The 21,811-nt window shown below is 54.7% G+C and overlaps 1 protein-coding gene across 2 annotated transcripts in view; it reads left to right on the top strand.

The window, feature by feature from the left end:
- PRDM15 (PR/SET domain 15) overlaps nt 1-13,714 on the top strand; it is a 63,993-nt gene extending 50,279 nt beyond the window's left edge. For both annotated transcript variants that reach the window (XM_055313726.1, XM_055313725.1), the window contains exons 19-24: nt 4,502-4,633; nt 5,133-5,216; nt 5,668-5,843; nt 8,680-8,760; nt 9,828-10,037; nt 11,139-13,714. In XM_055313726.1, the coding sequence (XP_055169701.1) occupies nt 4,502-4,633; nt 5,133-5,216; nt 5,668-5,843; nt 8,680-8,760; nt 9,828-10,037; nt 11,139-11,618 (1,163 nt within the window). In that variant the 3' untranslated portion in view covers nt 11,619-13,714. The remainder of the gene's footprint in view (nt 1-4,501; nt 4,634-5,132; nt 5,217-5,667; nt 5,844-8,679; nt 8,761-9,827; nt 10,038-11,138) is intronic.
- Nucleotides 13,715-21,811: the final 8,097 nt, after the last annotated feature.

Here is a 21,811-nt window from a genome sequence, read left to right as displayed (position 1 = left end):
ATGCTTGTGTTGTTTGCTTTTTTTTTTTCTTTTTCCTTCCGTACCTTGCTTTTTATTTACTTGGTAATTCATCTTAGAGACTTTTCGTGTCGGAATAAGTGAAATTGCCTTAATTTAGCTCTCAGAACCTTGCTAGGGTTCCATCCTGCAGACTCCTGTAACCAGACCCTGTTATTTAATATATTAGGGGCTTGTTGGCGTGTAGTCTTTTATCATCACAATGGCATAGCGTTATTTTGTATTTTTTCCTGAGAATCCTAGGCCTGCCTGGGATTTATTCAGGGGAGAGACTGTTAGGAGTGGCGTGAGTCCCGGCCCCGCAGCAGTTTCGGTGAGCGGCGGGAGGAGTCAGCATACACAGAAAATGCCTTGTTCAGAATCCCTTGTGCCGTGAAATGCTTGGGACGGGCCTCGGGGAGGCAGCTGGGTGGCCTGCGTCAAGAGAGCCACCAGGCATTGAAAGATGTAAAGAGGGGGGATCCCTGGGTGGCTCAGTGGTTTAGCGCCTGCCCTCAGCCCAGGGTGTGATCCTGGGGCCCCGGGATCAAGTCCCACATCTGGCTCCCTGCATGGAGCCTGCTTCTCCCTCTGCCTGTGTCTCTGCCTCTCTCTCTCTCTCTCTGTCTCTTATGGAAAAAAAAAAAATCTAAAAAAAATTAAAAAAAGAAAGATGTAAAGAGGGCTAGGTGTCTCTGATGGTTTGTCTCCCTCTCTGATTTTTCCCACTCAGTTCCCCTCCTTTCCCTTATAATCCCTTTCACTCTTTCTTATATTCCCCGTACGAGTGAGACCATATGATGCTTAGTCCTTCTCCGACTGACCTATTTCATTCAGCACAATACCTTCCAGGGAGATAGTGAAGTAGAAGCAGCAAGAAGCCTATAAATTGAACAGTCTGTCTCCTAATTATTTAGGTTTAATGACATTTGTCAACGGTATAAAATTGAAGATAGCTTATCTCTCTGAGGAGTCCGCATGCGTGGTAATTATGTGAGTATACGTATGACGTCTGCGTGTGTGTATATATGTACGTATAGAAACGTAGATAAAGATGTAGTTATAATGTAGTGGAATCAAATAGAAGTTTTAGCTAGAAAATGTTTTATAAATGTCTCTACTCCATTATACTCTAAAATAAAAATAAGCAAACTGCTTCAGTAAAAAATTTAAAAATTTTAAAAAAAGGTGTAAAGAGGGCCGGCCCCATTCCAGATTTGGGAAGTCTGTCCATTTAAGCAGATAGCAGCTGGCCCCAGAGTAAGTTGCGAATGTGATGCAGAATGAATCCAAGTCCCAATAGAGAGAGGCTTAAAATTTCCACTGTGTGGAGGTCGTATTTATTTATTTTATTTTTATTATCATGATTATTATTATTCATAAGGACTTTATTTTTTTTAATATTTATTTATTTATTTATTTATTTATTTATTTATTTATTTATTTATGATAGTCACAGAGAGAGAGAGAGGCAGAGACACAGGCAGAGGGAGAAGCAGGCTCCATGCACCGGGAGCCCGATGTGGGATTCGATCCCGGGTCTCCAGGATCGCGCCCTGGGCCAAAGGCAGGCGCCAAACCGCTGCGCCACCCAGGGATCCCGTAAGGACTTTATTTATTCATGAGAGACCCAGAGTGAGAGAGAGAGGCAGAGACACAGGCAGAGGGAGAAGCAGGCTCCCTGCAGGGAGCCCAATGCGGGACTCGATCCCGGGACCCCGGGGGGTCATGTCCTGAGCTGAAGGCCGACGCTCGACTGCTGAGCCTCCCCCCCAGGTGCCCCAGTCACGTTTATGTCAAAGCTGTTTGCACATCTTCTTTCAAACGGAAAGAGACGCACGGATTGTCACTGACGTGGGCTGCGACGGGAGGTCAGAATGGGGAGGTGACCTTTGTCATGTCTTTCCTTCTGTCCATTTTCCTTCTGTGAACCGTGCGCATAGAGTCGGTTGACTTTAGACGCGAGTGGGAGAGAAGTGCCTGGTGTGGGACAGAACAAGGATTGGTTCTCGTCCCGGGTGCCACTGTGCCCGGCACAGCCTGGGGGAGCAGCCGGTGCTGGCGAAGGGCAGCCGCAGGCACACCCGCGGACTCTGAGTGGGAGTCGGGTGGGGGTGAGCTGTTGGGCGCTGGTAGCTGCACTTAGAAATGTATCTTGTTTGATTTTGGCACAAAGATCTACTGGCAGCTTACAGGTAACGCGGAGAGCAGCTTGAAACACTGAGCGACTGTTTCCGTTGGCCTCAGGGCCCTTGTGCTGGCTGTTCCCTCCACCAGAAATGCTGATCCCCCCCCAAGTAGCGCTAGGCCCCTTCCACGCTTCTTCGGATCACTTTTCAGATGCGTCCCCTGAGGGGATCCCCTTTCATCCCATGTGATGGACCAGCTTCTGGGCCACTTCCGTCCTCTCTGTTCTGTCCCTGCTTCATCCTGCTTTTCCTCCTCCCTTTCCCACGCGGCACGTGGCCTTTGCTTGGCCCTCTCCCTGAGAGCGGGGACCTGGCTCCGCTCACAGCCCAGCGTCTGGCACCTGCAGCAGAGCTGGTCCCGTGGCAGGCGCTGGCCTGGCAGGTGTCTGGTAACGGACACCTACCTGCTGTGGGTGTACTTGCCGCTCAGAGCCCCGTGGTGGTCGGTTTGCACGGGCCGGGCCAGATGTGGAGGCGAGCATCAAATGGCAGCACAGACGGGTGACCGCACAGTGGAGGGGCCGCTCTGCGTGACCCAACGCGCTCAGCAGCGTCCCTGGGTGTCCGTGTGACCTGGCCGGGCAGGACTGCGAGCGCCCTCCTCAGGCGAAACTCTTTTTCACTGAGCTTGGGGGATTTTTTTAAAATCAAAAAGTTAAAAATATTTTTTTAAGGGGAAAACACCGTTCTGAAGTCAGCACTAGCCCACCCGTGTCTTCCCACCCTATAGCCTGGGAAGCCTTTTCAGGGGCCCATCACTTCATAGACTCCTGGTGCCTCTGCTGGCCCAGGCCGGCCTGTCCTCATGGCTTCTCACAGCATAGCTAGACCTGGGGTTCCTGTAGACCGGAGTCAGCCAGGCCTGGGGTTCCTGCAGGCCCAGGTCAGCCAGGCCTGGGGTTCATGCAGGCCCGGGTCAGCCAGGCTGGGTTTCATAGTGGCCAGAGCTGGCTGAGGCTCACCCCTGCATTAGCAGGATGGGGAGTTTCCCAGGTGACCCAGTGGGGGCTCTGCTCAGGCATGGCAACCCTTTCAGTGCCGCTACCCAGGGCAGTACTAGCAGTGGTCTGCCTCTGCCCCGCTCTGTAGCTCCTCCAGGCCATTTTCTGTGTGGTGGTCAGTTAGCAGTGACCTGTCACTTGCCACTGGCTGGCTCAGTCATGGCCAGCAGGCTTGGACACAGTCAGCCTCATGCTTGCGAGCCACCACCCACCTGCTCAGCACAGCCCCTTGTCCACGGCCTCCGTGGCCCCGCTGGCCCTTCCCACGCAGCCCTGCCCACCTAGTGGGTGCCCTGTACCAGGACACCCCCCCCCCCGGTGACTCACACCCCGTGCAGGACCCCCCACCTCTGACTCACACCCTGTACCAGGACCCCCACCACGGATTCACACCCTGTACCAGGACCTCCCACCACTGACTCACACCCCATACCAGGACCCCCCACCGCAGACAGCATCCAATGCCCACAGGGCTCCGCATCCACCCCTCCTAGATCCACAGGAGCCCGCGGGCAGGCTGGCCCATCCCTCAGCAGGTCGGAGCAGTGACCCTCAGGTCTGGGCAGGCCCCTGAAAACAAGAGCTGTGCAGACAGGGACCGTAAATCCCTGAGGGCCTCTGAGGGCTAAGGGCCCATCTCGCCACTAGTGGAGGGGCGTCCTCTAGGAGGTTCACCCCCACCCTGACCTCCCCCTTCTCTTATTCTACACCCAGTAAGACCAGTGCCCACCCAAGGGTCCAGGTCACGACCGCAGTGGGGGGATCCAGTGGGCACTGTGAGGGGTCCAGGTATAGGATGGGGAGTGTGGGCATTGTAGGGGGGGTCCTGGCCCAGGGTGGGGCAGACACTATTGCAGGTCAGAGAAATGGGCACTTTAGGGATAATGGGGATACAGGCACTATGAGGGATCCTAGGCACAGACACTGGGGTCCTGGAGGCGGGCATCATAGGGGTATCTAGGGGTGTGGGCACTGTGAGGGGTCCTAAGTGCAGACACTGGAGGTCCTGGAGGCAGGCACTGTGGGGTATCAGGTGTGGGGACCGTGAGGGGTCCTAGGTACAGATACTGGGGGTCCTGAAGGCGGGCATCATGGGGGTATCTAGGGGTGCGGGCACCGTGAGGGGTCCTAAGTGCAGACACTGGGGGTCCTGGAGGCAGGCACCGTGGGGTATCAGGTGCGGGCACCATGAGGGGTCCTAAGTGCAGACACTGGGGGTCCTGAAGGCGGGCACCATGGGGTCTGGGACACCTGCCCCTGTGGGTGCGGGCACAGGGTGCAGCAGGCCAGCTCACCCCGCGCCTCCGTGGGCAGGCATGAAGACGAAGCACGCGCTGCGCCACCACATGAAGCTGCACAAGGGCATCAAGGAGTACGAGTGCAAGGAGTGCCACCGCAAGTTCGCGCAGAAGGTCAACATGCTCAAGCACTACAAGCGGCACACGGGTGAGAGCGCGGCCCCGGAGGCCAGGCGGGCAGAGGGCGCTGCCTCGTGGCTTCCCACTTTCTGTAGCTCCGGAAAGTCACCTGGGCAGGGTTCTCGGGGGCTGGGGAAGCGGCCCCGTCTCTCAGAGACCGCCCCTCCCTGCCAGCACACGTCACACGCGCGGCTGCCCACACATGCAGGACCCAGGTTCCCACGTGGCTCACTGTCCGGGCATCCAGCAAGATCTGCCCGTTGCTCAGCGTCCCTGCCCCACAGTGGCCTCGCCACCCCCACCGCCCAGGAGGCGCTCACTCAGCCACCGACTGACTCCCCGGTTGTTGTGAGAGCAAATGATTGCTGTCTGTGGTCTGCTGGCCGGCCCCCTTCCCCGCAGACTCTGCGCGCACGCGCGCACACACACACACACACACACACACACACACACACGCAGAGACCCTCGGCCAGGGGGTCAGGTTAGAGCCCCCTGGAGCCGCTGAGGGTCGCGCCCTCTTCCTGCAGGGATTAAAGATTTCATGTGTGAGCTGTGCGGGAAGACCTTCAGCGAGAGGAACACGATGGAGACCCACAAGCTCATCCACACAGGTAAGTGGGGCGGCGGGGGTGGGGCGGCGGCGGGGGTGGGATTGGCCGGCAGGGCAGCAGGGCGGCGGGGGCCGCAGTGGGGCGGTGTGCGGGGCGGGGAGGTGAGGGGGCAGGTGTGCACCAGGTGTGCAGGGCTGGGACGGCTGTCCTGTCCACCTACCCGGTGGCGCAGGCTTTTTCAGAGTGTTGGTGCGCCCTCCCTCCACGGTGGCCCCTCGCCCCTTAAAGATCAGCCCACCCAGACTTGCAAATACCCACTCCGCGATTTCCAAATGCCCGAGCAGCGTCTCACTCCACGCTCCGGGAGGGAGAGGGCTGCTGTCCTGCTCGTCTCAGCCTCACTGCCTGTCCCCTCCTGACCTGACCGACGTCCCTCGCCTGCCCCATGAGCCGTGAGGTGACCCCGCTCGTGACTCGGGCTTGTCTCCCCTCCCTCCTTATGTGCGAGAAGTGGGCAAGCAGTGGACGTGCTCCGTGTGCGACAAGAAGTACGTCACCGAGTACATGCTGCAGAAGCACGTGCAGCTCACCCACGACAAGGTGGAGGCCCAGAGCTGCCAGCTGTGTGGGACCAAGGTGTCCACCCGGGCCTCCATGAGCAGACACATGCGGCGCAAGCACCCGGAGGTGAGCCTGGGGCGGGCCTGCGCCCCCCCCACCTCCCTGGCTCCTGGAGCCCCCCCTGCAGGCCCACAACTCCTAGAGGCCTGCGTGCCTGACACTCCCCCTGCCCCTGGGAGGCGCCCAGTGAATGCACGAGTGAGTGCACTAGTGAACCGAGGGCCTCAAGCATACTCTGCTGAGGTTATAGGTTATGTGCTCACCGGAATCCCAGCAAGGCAAGTGCAACCCTGGCCCCTCCCTCCGCTCTTCCCGAGGCAGGGTGCAGAGCCGTGGGCCTCCCGGGGGCTGGGGGCCGAGGCTCCTTTGAGCGCTGCCCACCCGGCCCACCTGGCTGCACGTTCCGGAGAGGGTCTGGGGCCTTAAATAATTCTCGTGCCTTACAGGGAGGCAAAGTGAGGAACAAAAGTAGGAGAAAATGCAGGTTGGTAGCTCTCAGCTCACTTTGGGGGAAGACTTTGTAAGTGTAAAATCAGTGCAAGAGGTCGCAAAGGAAAACGTGGATCTGCCTGGGAAGAAGCACCCCGCTCAGGACTTGTGCAGGTGCAGTGGGTAGCAGGGGGCAGCCTGGGAGCATGTGAGCGGTGCTACTGTCGGCAGCAGCTACGAAGGCCGACAGCGCTTCCGTGGGAAGGCTCGAAGGACGGAGCTTTCGCGTGGACAGGAGACGTACAAGGTTAAAACCCAGAAAGCACGCAGTCTCGCCGAATCCCACGCGGGGCAGAGTGAGCGTGCTGGAAGGGGGAGGCTCTCGGACAAGGGGTAGAGGGAGCGTGGCGGGGGCTCTTTAGCTCTCAGCTCCTGTTTCTTGAGGCTTCAGTCTCTTCTCCTGGGACCGTTCCTTTGGATCGTTCACCCTTGTTTCATCCTGTGTCGTTCAGACACACACAGGCTAAGCTCCTGCTGGTGGTGAGCCCTGGGGAGCCAGCCATACGGGACGCGTCTCACCCTCCTGGACTTCACAGTCCAGGGTGGGGGGAATAGGAGGTAGACAAGAGATACAGTAGTTACAAGGAACGTATTAGATGTCGTGGAGGTGACCCTGGACAGCAGAGAAGGTGGCAAACGGAGGGGTGGGAAGGATACTTGGGTGGGCTCTGCTGTGGTTGTTCATGCTGCCACTGAGGCCTGGTTGTATGAGTGTGCGTGTGACAGGAGGAGGCAGGGGTGGAGGTGGTGGTACTGATAGGAGTGATGGTGGTAGTGGAGGAGGTGGTGGTGGTGGTGGTAGTGGTGGAGGAGGAGGTGGTGGTGATGATGGAGGTAGTGATGGTGATGGTGGTGGAGGAGGAGGAGGTGGTGGTAGTGATAGGAGTGATGGTGGTGGTGGTGGAGGAGGTGGTGGTGGTGGTGGAGGAGGAGGTGGTGGTGATGGAGGTGGTGATGATGGTGGAGGTGGTGATGGTAATGGTGGTGGTGGTGGTGATGGTGCTGGTGGTGGAGGAGGAGGTGGTGGTGGTGTTGGTAGTGATGGAGGTGGTGGTGGTGGTGGAGGAGGAGGAGGTGGTGGTAGTGATGGGAGTGATGGTGGTGGTAGTGATGATGGTGGTGGTGGAGGAGGTGGTGGTAGTGGTGGTGATGATGGTGGAGGTGGTGATGGTGGAGGTGGTGATGGTGGAGGTTGTGTTTGTGGTGGTGGTGGTGGTGGTAGTGATGGAGGTGATGATGATGGTGGAGGTGGTGGTGGTGGTAGAGGAGGTAGTGGTGGTAATGGTGGTGGTGATGGAGGTGGTGGTGGTGGAGGAGGGGAGGGGTGGTGATGGTAGTGGTTGTGGTTGTCACAGTGACGATGGAGGTGGAGGTGAGGCGCCGGTGACAGTGGTCGAGCTCACATCAGTGGCACCCGCTGCTTTCCCTCCAAGTCCTCTGCGAGCATCCCTGTGCAGGTCTATGGGCAGTGCCGACGCGAGTCCCCCTGGTCCTCAGAGCCGCCGTCGGTGTTTGCGTTCACGTACCCACGCACGGGCACCTCTGTTGCCGTCCTTCCAGAGAAGGGCCGGCCCTGGTCTTTGAACTCAAGTCCCTGCGGTCTGTCTTGCGTAACCACCTCTGCCGTGTGGAGTGTCCGTCTCCCGCTTCTGTTTTCTGTAGTTGGGGAGAGACGCTTGCAGAGCTGTCTGGGTGAAGAACCCTTAAGACGGACTTCGATGGTTCCCTGAGCTTACGTAGCCCCCCCGCGCCCGTTCCTGTTCAGAACTCACCTTCCCGGGGGCAGCGTTCTCTCCGCACTCATGCTGCGCTGTCCCCACATACGATTTAATCCCGCACGTCACCACAGTGGCTAGTGAGCTGGCTCGTGGATGACAATCAGGGACAGGACACCCCTGAACGGTGGACCGACGGCGGCCCCGGGGGAGCCAGTGACGGTGTGAGGGTCCGCAGCGCGGCCCCTTGGAGGGAAGGCGGGGGTGGGGTCCCCTCATCACAGAATCGACGAGTGAAGATCTTGTGTCTGTGTCGAGTTAAAAAGTAGTGTTTAAGGTAGAAACGTGTCATTTTTGGTGATTCCTCGTTGGATAGGTTTACTGTTCTGTGTCTGATCCTGCTCTGCTCGCGGTTTGAAATAACAGAAGATTCACAGAAAACCCTACTATTGAAAGCGCTGTCGTATAGGGGCAAAGAGGCAGAAAACAGAGTCTGCGCCCTTGGGCGGAAGTGGGTGTGAGGTGACACAGACAGGAGCACCCCCTCCCGCCCCTGTGCATCACGGAAACGTGAAACACGGTTGGACGATGGGATGAGGGAAGGGAGAGCCAGGTCGGGGATACGAGGATGCCGGTGAGGGATGACAGGAGTCGGTGGCCGCGGAGCATCCCCGACCTACACCTGCACTCGCCCGCAGGTCCTGGCCGTGAGGATCGATGACCTGGACCACCTCCCGGAGACCACCACCATCGATGCCTCCTCCATAGGCATCGTCCAGGTAGGCACGGAGCAGGCCCACGGGCTGGGGCGGGGCGGCTCAGGTGTTGCACGGAGCCGTTGGGCAGGCCCCCGACTCTACCTGGCGTTCCGTGGGCATCTCACTCGGGTTTTTCGGTTGATTTTCTCTCCCAAGGCCTCTTGGGATATCTCCTAGTCTCTGTAACAAACATTTCTAGAACCTCCGTTTTCTGAATACTGACGTGTCTCATTTTGGAGAACAGATGGTACATTCAAGTTCTCTAGAGAAACACAGTCAGTAGGGTTGTGCGCGTGTTCTGCGTAGAGAGAAAATTAGATTTATTTTTAGGAGTTGGTTTACGTGATGGTGGCAGCTGGTAATCCTAAACCTTCCGGTGGGGGCTGGAAGGCGGGAGGCCCCGGGGAGAGTTGATGTTGCAGCTTGAGTTCAAAGGCTGTCGGGAACCAGAATTCCCCTTCCTCAGGGACCTCGGGCTCTCCTCTACGGCCCTCGACTGATTGGATGAGGCCCACCCACATTATGGAGGCTGATCTGCTCCGCTTGGAGTCCACTGATATGTTAATCTCATCCAAAAAATACCTCTGCAGCGTCTTTGCTGGGCAACCAGACACGTGGGCACCGTAGTCCAGCCACGCTGACACGTAAAACTAGCTGTCCCAGATGGCTTCCGTAAGAGCTTGGCATGAGACTGTTGTAACTAAAATAATTTGATCACATGAACTTAGTTTTTTAAAGAAACTTTAAGCCAACGCCTTCATAAAAATGGCGTTTTATTGTACGCGGAACGTGCCACGCTATATCGATCACTCTAAAACCACGGTCACACCTCTATATCTGAAACAGCGCTTGGAGCCGTGATTTAAAAAACACGACTTACGCGTAATTTCCCTTCGCTTTTTAAAAGAAAGTGAAACCAACAAGAACATGCCCCAGTCCCTGGAAGCACAAGCGAGCAGACACGCCAGGGTCACTTGGCTTCCTGGGGGCGTGTCTGGGGACCCTGCCGGGGACCCCCCCCCCCACCGTGGCCACCATGGGGACACAGCCCGGTGACCCAGATGTTGCCGAAACTTCTGTTCCCACAGCCTGAGCTGAGCCTGGAGCAGGAGGACCTGGCCGAGGGGAAGCACGTGAAAGCTGCCAGGAGGGCCCACAAGAGGAAGCAGAAGCCAGAGGCAGAGGCGGCGGGAGCCCCGGTGCCCGAGGAGGCCCCGTTCAGCGAGTACTCGGAGAAGGAGCCCGTGCTGTCCGGCGTGGGGGACGAAACCGACTCTGCGGTGCAGAGCATCCAGCAGGTTGTCCCTCCCTGCCGGCTCCGGGGCGCGGGGACCCTGCGTGTGCCCCTGGGAACACGCCCATGCTGGCCTGGGCCCCGGCGGTGGCAGGCGGCACACGGAGGCATTTCTCCCATAAGCCCAGTCACTGTGCACTTCCTAGCTTGGACCTTGGACGTGTCACTGAGCAGCAGCTTGGCCGTTGCAGACGTGAGGGCCAGCCGCCCCCACCTGCTTGGGAATCGGGTCGTTACTGGGACGTTAAAAATGGCCCAAGTGCATCCCTTTATCGTGGAAGTGGGCCCGGTGCACCTGCCTCCCCCTGTAAGGTCCCGGGAGGGTCGGCGGAGGCAGGGATGCACGTGGCCAGCCCATGTGCCGCTTTTAACGGAAGATTCCAGTTGGCTCGGCATCGTCATTTGGTTTTGAGGCTCACGAACCTCACTGGGGTTTAGACGTGAAGCATAACAGCAGACATTTCTGCATTTATTTGGCTGCATTCCTCTCCGTGGAGGTTTGTGTTTCCTCTGCTGATTTTGTGTTTCCTCACTCCTGGTGCCCCAGATTTGGGGCTTGCTCTTTTTATTATTTTTTTTTAATTTTTATTTATTTTTTTAAGATTTTATTTATTTATCCACAAGAGACATAGAGAGAGAAGCAGAGACACAGGCAGAGGGAGAAGCAGGCTCCCTGCAGGGAGCCCGATGGGGGACTCGATCCCAGGACCCTGAGGTCATGCCCTGAGCCGAAGGCAGACGCTGAACCACTGAGCCACCCAGGTGCCCCGGGGGTTCTTTTTAGCTTCAGAGTTAGGGTTTTTGTTTGCCAGCAGGAAGGCGTGTGAGAGGAGCACACCTCTGTCGTCCTCACTGGTACTTTGTCTTTTTCTAGCCGGGGGAACCCTGCATCTTATTGCTCTTTTTCACTAAAATTATTTTCCTGGGGACAGAAGTCACTTGGTTTAATCCTTCACCGAAAGGCGTTTGCCTCTCTTCCTTCGGGCGAGGCGGGGCCAGGTGTCTCCGCAGCTCAGCTCGATGACTGTCCGAAGCTGCCCCGGGGGTTCGGCCGTGGGCCGCTTTGCAGACTAGTAACGTCTTACGCTGTGTGTGACTCTTGCAGGTGGTCGTGACCCTGGGCGACCCAAATGTGACCACTCCGTCGAGCTCCGTGGGCCTGACCAACATCACCGTGACCCCTATCACCACCGCAGCCGGGACTCAGTTCACCAACCTCCAGCCCGTGGCCGTCGGCCACCTGACCACCCCGGAACGCCAGCTGCAGCTGGACAACTCCATCCTGACCGTGACCTTTGACACCGTCAGCGGCTCGGCCATGTTGCACAACCGCCAGAACGACATCCAGATCCACCCGCAGCCGGAAGCCTCGAACCCGCAGTCCGTGGCCCACTTCATCAACCTGACCACCCTGGTCAACTCGATCACGCCCCTGGGGAGCCAGCTCGGGGACCAGCACCCGCTCACGTGGCGGGCGGTGCCCCAGACGGACGTCCTGCCGCCGCCCCAGCCGCAGGCGCCCCCGCCCCAGGCGCCCCCGCCGCAGGTGCAGGCCGAGCAGCAGCAGCAGATGTACAGCTACTGAGGCGCGGGGCCCAGAGCTCAGAGGGAGACCTGCAGGCGGCTGTGCTTTTTTATTTTTGAGATTTGTTTGCTGGATACCAAACAGAGGAAAAAGAAAAATTGTTATTGCAGCGTAAGTAAGGTTGACTTAGCTTTGCAGAATTCTCTCCGAATCCCCCGCCAGTCGTCTGTCGGCCTGCCTCGAGTCACCCCCGGCAGGTGGCCGCACCGGTGAGCCGCTCGGCCTGCGCCCGGCCACCCCCCCGCCCCCGCCAACCCCAGCAGAACTCGGTCTGGGGGGTCTCGGGGCGTGGGGACGCGGGACAAGCGGGAGCAGACGGGCGAGTGCTCTGTCCGGAGGCACGTCGACGACTCGCCTGCTTCCTTCAGGGCGTAGCGACTGCGCGGAAACAGCCAGGATTCCCACGGGGCGGCACACCGCGAGGAAACTCCACGTTCTCCTCTCTTCTGCGTGTTCTTGGCGAGTGAGTGGTTAGAAGTTAAAGTCACGTTTATTTTCTTCTCGGAAGTTTGAGTCGAGTCAAATGCGTTCCACGACTTTGGGCCGAAGACGTGTGAGAAGGCGTCCTGTGGCCGCAGATGACCCTTCAGCCTCCATCAGCCCCGGTGCAGGGGTGGGGGGGGGGTCCCAGGGGTCCCTGACTCGGGCCTCCGAGACCTCTTTGTAACATAACACAAGGATCGATTTTTTGTATCAGTTTCCTTTTTTTTTTCCTTTTCTCTTCTTTTTTTTTTTTTTTTTTTTTTTTTACTGTATTATGTATTCAAGACTGTCGTGGCCACGTCCTGTTGATTTTTAACATGCTAAAGTCGTTTGCACTGTAGGAATGACGGTCCGTCGGGCGCAGCTCTGCACACGGCTGCCCGAGCGCAAGGGACACGCCACTGTGTGCGACCCGTCGGCCTCAGGCTGTCCCTCCTGGCAGCTCCCGCAGAGCTGTCTCGGGACCCTCTGCCAGCCAAATATATTTATTACCGCCGAGGCTCAGCCAAACCCACCGAAGAACAGGGAAGAAATTCACGATTTCTTTCTGTTTCAACTGAATTCCAAAGGTTGATGTGTCTCAAGACCAATGTTGTATAAAAAAAAAAAAGTGTTGACCGAGCTTGGCTCTTCACGGTGGAAAAACTACAGGTTTTTCTGAAATAACGGAGACCCTGCCGCCGCCTGCCAGGCAGCAATGAAAGCAGAAGAGGTTAGTTCGCGAGGAGAAGCGTGAATGGCCTTCGTGAACGAACGTGCCAAGCAAGAGCCACGTCTGTGTCCCCGGGACACGCGCTTTCACGCACCTGCACGCCTGTCAGAGGTGGGGGCCGGGCTCCCGCCACCTGCTGCTCAGACAGGGAAACCGAGGCACGGCGTTTCCTCTCCTGGTAGCGCCGTCCACCTTGCAGTGATAACGTTTGCCTTACTCTGGCCTCGATCACTCTTTGTCACGCGTCCTGGGTTACTCGGGAGATCCGCGCTGAAGAAAGAAAGACGAGGAGTCAGTGGTGGATAAACAGGCAGGGAGGGAAGTGAAGCTAAGGACGATTAGTTCTGCAAAATGCAAAGTTTCTCAGCACTTCACTTTATTCCGAGTCGCAGGATTCTGAGGGGAGGGCAACGCTTGCCTTCAGAACCACGGAGACGCTTCGCACGCGCCCTTCGCGAGAGGGTCTCCAGACCCAGCTCAGTCACCCTCCCGTCCGCCATCTGGCAGCTGACTTCACAGTGGGAGATTTATTCGACTTTTTAATTTATGATAATTATTTTTATGTTATTTATGTATATAATTAACTGCTTTATACACAATAGTTTCATCAAATGAACTTGGGCTAGGAGCAATATATTTTCTAAAATATTGTCTTCGTTTTCCAAACATAAACAGTCTGGGATCAAGAGCACCAAGGTTCCTAGCGTATTTAAAAAAAAAAAAAAAAAGTCACAGTTTTTTGGTTTTTTGGGGTTTTTTTTGTTTGTTTTGTTTTGTTTTTTTGCTCTTGCGGCACATAAAGGATGAAACGACCAAGTGAAAATACAAACATGATTCACCATCTCGTAGCCTTTATCTCTTTACTCCTCCTCCCTGTGAAATAAAGGCCTTTTAAATCAGTTTTATTTTTTTAAAGATGTTGTTTTTGTGCCCGGAGTAAGGATGCAGCAGATGTTTTTAAAGGACCCAGCGTAGGCTGTGTGGCCCCGGTGCCCTCCCAAGCTCATTCACACACACACACACACACACACACACACACACACACCTGTGGGATGAGCCTTCCTGTAATAATCAGTTAGAACCTCGGAATGAAAATCAGACCCACTCCTGAGTTGTCCGTAGACACACTTGGTCTTAATAAGGGTCACTGTCGGAGGTGAAAATAGATCCGTGGCGTCTCAAAACCGTTGCTATGAATTTGCATACGAGAGACCAGAGAGAAAAAAAAAAACAAAGGTGCCACTCAGCCAAGAGAGTCCTCGGCTATAGACGGTTCTGCGCAGACGTCGCTGTGTGCCGATGGGAAGTGTTTAATTCTCCAGCCGATCGCAGATCCCGGGTGCGCGGCTGTATTCACAGGAGCAGATGAGAGCAAGCCATCGTGGCCACCGAGCCCCGGGGGTCCCTGTGGGTTGCTCTAAGAACTTAACTGTGATGACCTGTGGATTCGTACAGCTGTGTGGTCCTGTGCCCCGCTCGGGGCGTGAATCTTGCTGGATCCCAGACCGCAGCGGCTTGACGGGAGTTGCACTCTCAAAACGGGCACCTCGCGGGGGACGTGTTCCCTGTGCCCGGCGCCGCCTCACTGGGTCCGAGAGGACCCCACCTTGGAGCATTCTGGGTGTGGGAGGCAGAGCCACGCACCTTCGCGTTCCTTCCAGCCACGGTGTCCGAAGGTGTGAAGCTCCTGGCTTCTCGGCTCATCGGTGACCTCCCGTCGGATTTGGAAAGGCGTTAGGACTGTTTTTGAGAAGTTGCGTGTATTTCTTGTCCCATCGGTTTGTGTAATGACAAATAAAAGGTGCGGTGACCTGTGTTTTTCAATTGCTGGCCCCTCTGCTCAGACTACCTGTTCCCACGTAGTTGACGCGCTTGGCGTAGTTTGAGAACGGTGGTAGTTCCTGCGGCCAACTGCATCTCGATTTCTGCCCCCAGCCCACACCCTATACAGTGTTTGGGGTGTTTGAGACGGTCCCGGGGATACTGAGGCATAAGGAGCTCTCACAGGGGTTTCTTAAGAAGGCAATGAAGAGGCCGCGTGCGATGGTTTTTTTTGCAGAATTCTTAGATCAGGGGAGAATGGACACGAGACAGAGGAGCGGCCAGAGAGGGAGAAACCAAAGCAGCACGTGTCTTTGACCCGGGAGCCTGGAATGATCCCTTCCTTTATTGGTCAAATATTTAATGACCTGTCCCCATCTGTGAGGAGTGGTCATTTCAAAGGTACGAAGCGCCTGAAGCGCCATCCACTCTTCCAGGGGTTCGAGCCACGAGAGTCTGGTCTTACATCCTGTATCATGTTTTCCGTAGCAGCCGGTTCTGCGGGTGAGCAGGGCTCATGCACCTGCCTCCGTGCGCGCGGGCCGTTCAGCTCCCGAGGGCCGGCGCGTCACCGCTTGGGTGACTGTCTGGAGCTTGGCCTGACCCCCCAGCCTCTTTCCCCTCCCGAGTGTTAGCCACAAAGTGGAGCAGGAGCGTGATGGGGGAAGGAGGGGGAGGGAACCGTCTCTAACTTAGCAGGGCTGCACTATGTGCTTATCCCAGCGATGCCGTGGGGGCCGATGAGGGCGACGAGTGGGGAGCTGGCTGCTCCTGTCCACCTGGACATCTCAGCATCAAGCCCGGCACGTCCAACCCTTGGGGATTATGACCCTCGGCCCCCAAGCTGACCCTCACCCACCGTGCCCACTCAAGCCACAGCCCTGCCATGCATCTCATCACCCAGAGCCAACCTGGACGTGTCCCTGCGTTCCACATTGACGTCTGAGCGGTTAGGGACCTGTCCGGTTTCCCCATAACCATGACTGTTCCCCACTCCAACTGTCTGGCTGACAGCCCCTCAGGAACCGCCCAGCCCCTCTGCCCAACTCCCATCCCCAGGAGTCTGTTCTCTGGGCCACCTCGATGGCCCTTGCAAAGATGCCTTCTATTGTGTCATCCATGCACCAAATCCAATGTCCTCCATTGGTTCTTTTTCTTTTATTATTTTATTTATTCATGAGAGACACACAGAGAGGCAGAGACACAGGCAGAGGGAGAAGCAGGCTCCCTGCGGGGACCCGATGCGGGACTCGATCCCAGGACCCCGGGATCACAACCTGAGCCGAAGGCAGATGCTCAACCCTGAGCCACCCAGGCTGCCCTCCGATGGGTTCTAAGTGCTCTCTGGACACAACTGGATCATCTCTGTGGCTCGAGGCCTGCAGGGCCTGGCCCCGCCTCCCTCCAGCTGCTCCCCTCCCCGGGTCCCTGCACCTGGTTAGTGCCTGCTTGTCCTTCAGATCCCGGCTCAGGTGTCCCTTCCTCAGAGCAGCCTTCCCGAATCCTCCAGAAGCTAACGTGTCCCACGCTGATAGCAAGCTGCATGTTTTTGGCACAGCACTCACCAGGTGGCAGTGGCCTTGACTATACACCAGGGAGCTTGATTGTCCCTCTTCGCGCTTCCCTGCTGCTCAGTGAAGCTCCCGAAGGAAGGGCCTGGGCTGTTTCCTTCTTCGTGTCATTTTCCCCCGAGTCCGCCCAGCCCAGTGAAGCCAGTGCACAGCCAAGATTCCTAACCACCGTCGGATGAACGGCTGTCCCTTGCCGTCTGGTTGGTGTGGTTTCATCGGACTTGCTGGGGACCGAGCGCTGTGCTACGTCCTCTTCCTCCACTCTGTACCCGTCACATCTGATGTTCTCTTCATACACTCACGTCATACTTAGAAAACCCTGTTCAGGGACACCTGGGTGGTTCAGTGTTTGGGCATCTGCCTTTGGCTCGGGGCTTGATCCTGGAGTCCTGGGATCGAGTCCCGCATTGGGCTCCCTGCATGGGGCCTGCTTCTCCCTCTGCCTGTGTCTCTGCCTCTCTCTGTGTGTCTCTCATGAATAAATAAATAAAATATTTTAAAAAAAGAAAAAAGAAAACCCTGTTCGGTCAGGGACTGTGTCATGATGCAGTAGCAACCCTAAAAGTTCAGCGACTTAAAACAGCAAACATCCTCACTGCTAAAGCTCTATGACTCCTGGAGGCGCCTTCCTCGGTCACTGAGAGAACAGCCCCTCACCCCCACCATGTCATGTGTTGCTGGTTGTCCTGCCAAAGGGAAAAAAAACAACTCTGAGGTCCCACACATGCAGTCAGGTCTCTGAGCTGAGCGTTCCTGCTTCTGGCCGAGGGGGACCGAGGACTGGCTTTACCCTCCTATATGAAAACTAAGAAGCCAAGCGAAACACACGACATGCCAGGAACTCAAGCCCTTGGCATCAGGACTGAAGGACAGCAGTCTCCGAGAGATGAAAAGCCAGCGAGGCCAGTCCTGTGGTTGCCCAGCGTTTAGCCGGGGGTTTCCAGGCTGCAGGGAGAGGGAACCCAGGCAGAGGACAGCAGTCTCTGGACCGAGGGGTTGGACCTGGAGGTGCAGGAAGGTCAAGTCAGCCAGAGGACCCGAGACAGGAGAGCTGGACAGAGAGAAAACCCAGAGATCAGCAGAGCATCCATCCCTGTTGCATCCTCAGTGGGGACTATCAGGGTGCACATGTGATGAAGGTCACTACTCCCACCACGCAGAGCGAGAAGCCTCATGATTTGGGGAACTTGGGGCAGAATAAAGGTCATGGGAACTCGGCTCTCAGCTCTGCCCTGGTCCCACCTAACAGACCTTAAAGCAAAACCAAGCTTAAAAACAAAATCAAGCTGTTTCCAAGATTCTTAACGGACTCCCTGAACAAAGCCGAAGCATTTTTTAAGCTTTTGTTTGTTTATTTGAGAGAAAGCCAAGGGGGTGGGGAGAAGGATAGGCAGAGGGAGAAGCAGATTCCCCGATGAGCGTGGAGCCTGGCGTGAGACTCAATCCCGGGACCCCAAGATCATGACCTGAGCCAACATCAGACGCTTAGTAGACTGAGCCACCTAGGCACCCCGATGCATATTTTTATGGGAGCCACCCCCGTCCCCAGCAATGTAACATTCATGAGGGCAGCTGATCAGAAATTATCAGGCCACGAAGAATTAGGAAAATAGGACCCATGATGAGGAGCAAAATTAACTAATAAAACCCAGCTCAGAAGCTATAGAATTACTAGACATTAAAAGAGTGAATTCAACTGTTTTCCATGTGTTCAGAAAGCTAGAAGGAGAATTGCTCATGTTAGAGGCACGGACAATGTGTTTTTTAAGACAGACCTAATTGACCTGTTAGGGGCAAAACTTCAGTGATGACAATGGAAAGTATACCAGATGGTGTTAACAGAAGGTCAGACTCAGCACAAGGAAGGATCAGTGAACTTTCAGCCATAAAATGTATCCAAAAGGAAATCCGCAGAAAAGGCACTTGGGGACACTGAGCAAGCACCAGTGAGCTGTAGGGTGACTTCAAGCAGCCCAATATATGTGATGTTCAAGGCCCTGAAGAGTCCTTGGAGGGGAGTGAAGAGAGACTGGGAAAATATCTGAAGAACAATGACCCTAATTTTTTCGAATTGGAGGAAAACTATAAACCCACAGATTCAAGAAGCTCAATGAATCCCAAGCACAAGATCATGAAGAAAACCACCTCAAGGCATAGGATAACCCAACTGCTTAAGACCAGTGATATGGAAAAAAAAACCCCAAGAGCATCCAGAGGAAAAAGACACATGACATACAGGGAACAAAGACAATGTTGACTGACGACTTCAATGCATTGCCAGCCAGAAGTGGGGCAAATGGTATCCTTGAAGTATTGAAGGAAATAGTCAAATTCTTGGTTTTTATTTATTTATTTATTTATTTATTTATTTATTTATTTGAGAGAGAGAGAGTCAGAGCATGAGCAGGGGAGGGACAGAGGGAGAGAGAGACTCTCAAGCAGACTCCCCACTGAGCACAGAGCCTGACATGGGGCTTGATCTCACAACCCTGAGATCATGACCTGAGCCAAAGTCAAGAGTTGGACGCTTAACCCACGGAGCCACCCAGGTGCCCCAGGTCAACATAAATTTTATACCCAGCAAAAATACCCCCCCCAAAAAAGAGGTGGCTACAGAATGACTTTTTCAAACCCAGAGAGGATGAAGAGTGAGGCACAGCAGACTCAAACTACAGCAAGCCTAAAAGAAGCAGCAGGAAGACACTGGTGGACAAGAGATCTTTGTTATGTTATGTTAAATGATCACATAATGGAAATGCAAAAAAAAAAAAAAAAAGAATTATGTGACACAGTCATGTAACTCTAATGCCTAATGTTCCGGTACATTGTTGAAGACCCTGAGGTACATATCAGTGTTCAAATATACAAGCTGGTGTAGGATTTGGTTTAAAAAAGTCCTGTTCCTTGGACTGCCTCCACACATCCCAATCACTGTTGTTCAGCTTTCTAGTATCTTCCCTGTCAGGGGCTATTGGAGACTCCTGATGGATGAAAGGAAAGATAGTGGAAGTTTCCCATAAATACCATAGTGAAAAAAATACCCATGCCTCCTGTTCTTAGTCTCTCCAGATCCCAAGTAAAGATTTTTCTCTGCAGAGGGTTATCCTCTTAGTGGCCTGGATATGGATTTTTCTACTTCTTGAGAAGCAGAGAGCTGAAATGTGTGTCATTAGATTTTTAGTTTTTATGCACATCCTGTAAGCACCAGTAAAAATATGTAACTGAAATGAATTGAACTTAACTATCCAGCATACCAGTTTAGGGCAAGAGTCTGTGGTACGGACTCTTGCTTGGGCAGGGGCTCTGTGAACGTGAGCTCCGTTAACCACCCCCTGCCCCCTGCCACCCGCCACATTGTGACCTTCTGAGATGACCGTCATCTCGTCGTGAGATGACGCGGGGTTTCTCAACCACAGGGTACACCCCCTTGCACGTGAAATGCCATTGGAGCATTTTCTCAGTGTCCCTGTACTACCGTATCTGCGGAATCGGGTTTCTTCCCCTGAATGTAGAATAGCATCGGTACTTTTGGAGAAACTGTGGTTTGAGAAGAGCTGCCAGCTCCCTCCTTGGGCCAAATAAGTCCTTTTATGAAAAGAGCAGGGACGCCTGGGTCGCACAGTGGTTGAGCGTCGGCCTTCGGCTCAGGGCATGATCCTGGGGTCCCGGGATCGAGTCCCACATCAGGCTCCCTGCAGGGAGCCTGCTTCTCCCTCTGCTTGTGTCTCTGCCTCTCTGTGTGGGTCTCTCGTGAATAAATAAATAAAATCTTAGAAAAAGAAAAGAAAAGAGCAACGGCGGTGGAGATAACCCACCCTAGGCTGACATCTCTGGGCTCCCGATTAAGAGCCTCCCACCGGGATTTATCAGAATGCTCCTGAAGTAACCAGCATCTGAATGCAACACCTGATCATACAGAGACTTTTTTTTTTAAACTAGAAGCCTATTTTTTTTTCCTTTTTAATTTTAGAGGCTACAACAAGAATTAAATGACTTTACTGGCTCCTGTTGGTCATCGATGGCTCCCATACACGAGCTTTCTCACTCTGGCTATAATTAACCCCCGACCCCACCCTTGCCTCCAAGTGGAGTCAAAGCCTAAATATTTCAACCGGTTGCTCCCCAGCCACAGTCAGACTTCTGACACTCCGGGGCTGGCCGGCACCTCTAGTTTACAATGCAGATTGCGGTGAGAACTTCTGTTTGGTGGACAGCTCATCCCTGGCTCCAGTGACTCAGGGCTGAGCCGAGCGTCTTTCTCCTCAACTTGGGACCCAATCAAGTTTTACAGCCTTTGGCTGCAATTGGGCACCATTATTTACAACCAACAACAGAAATGTGGCTAAACCACCCCGGACGTGATTTATTTTATGCACGAAGTAAGTTGGAAGAGATTGCACAGTGTCACGCAACTGTCTAAGTGTTCCTTGTCCCCAGACATCTTCATGTAGGATAGTGGAGTGTATGTCCTCCTCCGTCCTCACTGAAGGTCAAGGAGAGCCAAGTGTAGTCCGTGTCTCCTAACCTCTCACTTTGTTTTTTGTTTTGTTTTGTTTTATTTATTTATGATAGACACACAGTGAGAGAGAGAGAGGCAGAGACATAGGCAGAGGGAGAAGCAGGCTCCATGCACCGGGAGCCCGACGTGGGATTCGATCCCGGGTCTCCAGGATCGCGCCCTGGGCCAAAGGCAGGCGCCAAACCGCTGCGCCACCCAGGGATCCCCCTAACCTCTTACTTTGTAAACCCACCAACTAACTAACTCCCCAGCCGGTCCTCGTCCTTCCGCATTGTCTCCAGACGTGCTCTCCTCTCTGACTCTCCCCTGAAGCCTCAGGGGTTCCACATATTGATGGTCAAGTCTAAATGATCATTTCACGTGTTCTAGTTGGAGGGTCTTCCTGACGAGGGCTGTGCGCGTCGTCGAGGTCCGACGACCTAGAAACTGAATCATTTCATTTAAACGTGACAAGTGCACGGAGAGTTCTTAGAACATATTGACTGTGGTCCTGTGTCTGGCAATAAAGTTCACAGATGACTGAGATGATAACGTTTTTAAAATCCCCACTTTCCCAGGAGTGATAAAACCACGATGAGTCCGCACCCCCTTCCTGTGTGCTGACGCAGGGAAACTGAACACGTTTGAACCACTGCGGCGGCTGAGTCTGTGCGGCACGGGCAGGAGGCGCGGCGGCCGAGACATCTGTGCAAGGAGCGTTGCTCAGATGCAGAGCCCTTACCCACGCCCCCATACCCGGTGTGACGGCGGGGCTGAGGGGCACCATATGCTCCATTTTCTCATGTGCACAAATAATAAGCTCGCGGTTCCGCAGGCTGCACGCCATCTCTTGTTCTTACAAAGAACTGGTCCATCATTGTGCATTGCCGTGGCTTGCTTTTCTTTCTTTCTGTCTTTTTTTGTTTGTTTGTTTGGGGGTTTTTTGCTTTTCTTTCTAGGCCTGCGGCTCCACACATATTTGAGCTTGATTCCTTCGCCGCTCAATTCTCCAGGGGAGTTTAAATTTTTGACCTATCCGGCATCCAAAGCATTGAGGTTACATCAAATCTGAATGATGCGTTTCACAAACTTCAGATAGTAAGTGTGT

The sequence above is a fragment of the Nyctereutes procyonoides genome, unplaced genomic scaffold (genome assembly GCF_905146905.1).
Source record: "Nyctereutes procyonoides isolate TBG_1078 unplaced genomic scaffold, NYPRO_anot_genome, whole genome shotgun sequence".
Taxonomy (NCBI): domain Eukaryota; kingdom Metazoa; phylum Chordata; class Mammalia; order Carnivora; family Canidae; genus Nyctereutes; species Nyctereutes procyonoides.
Note: the sequence above shows the minus strand (reverse complement) of the source record. Positions and strands in the feature narration are given on the sequence as shown.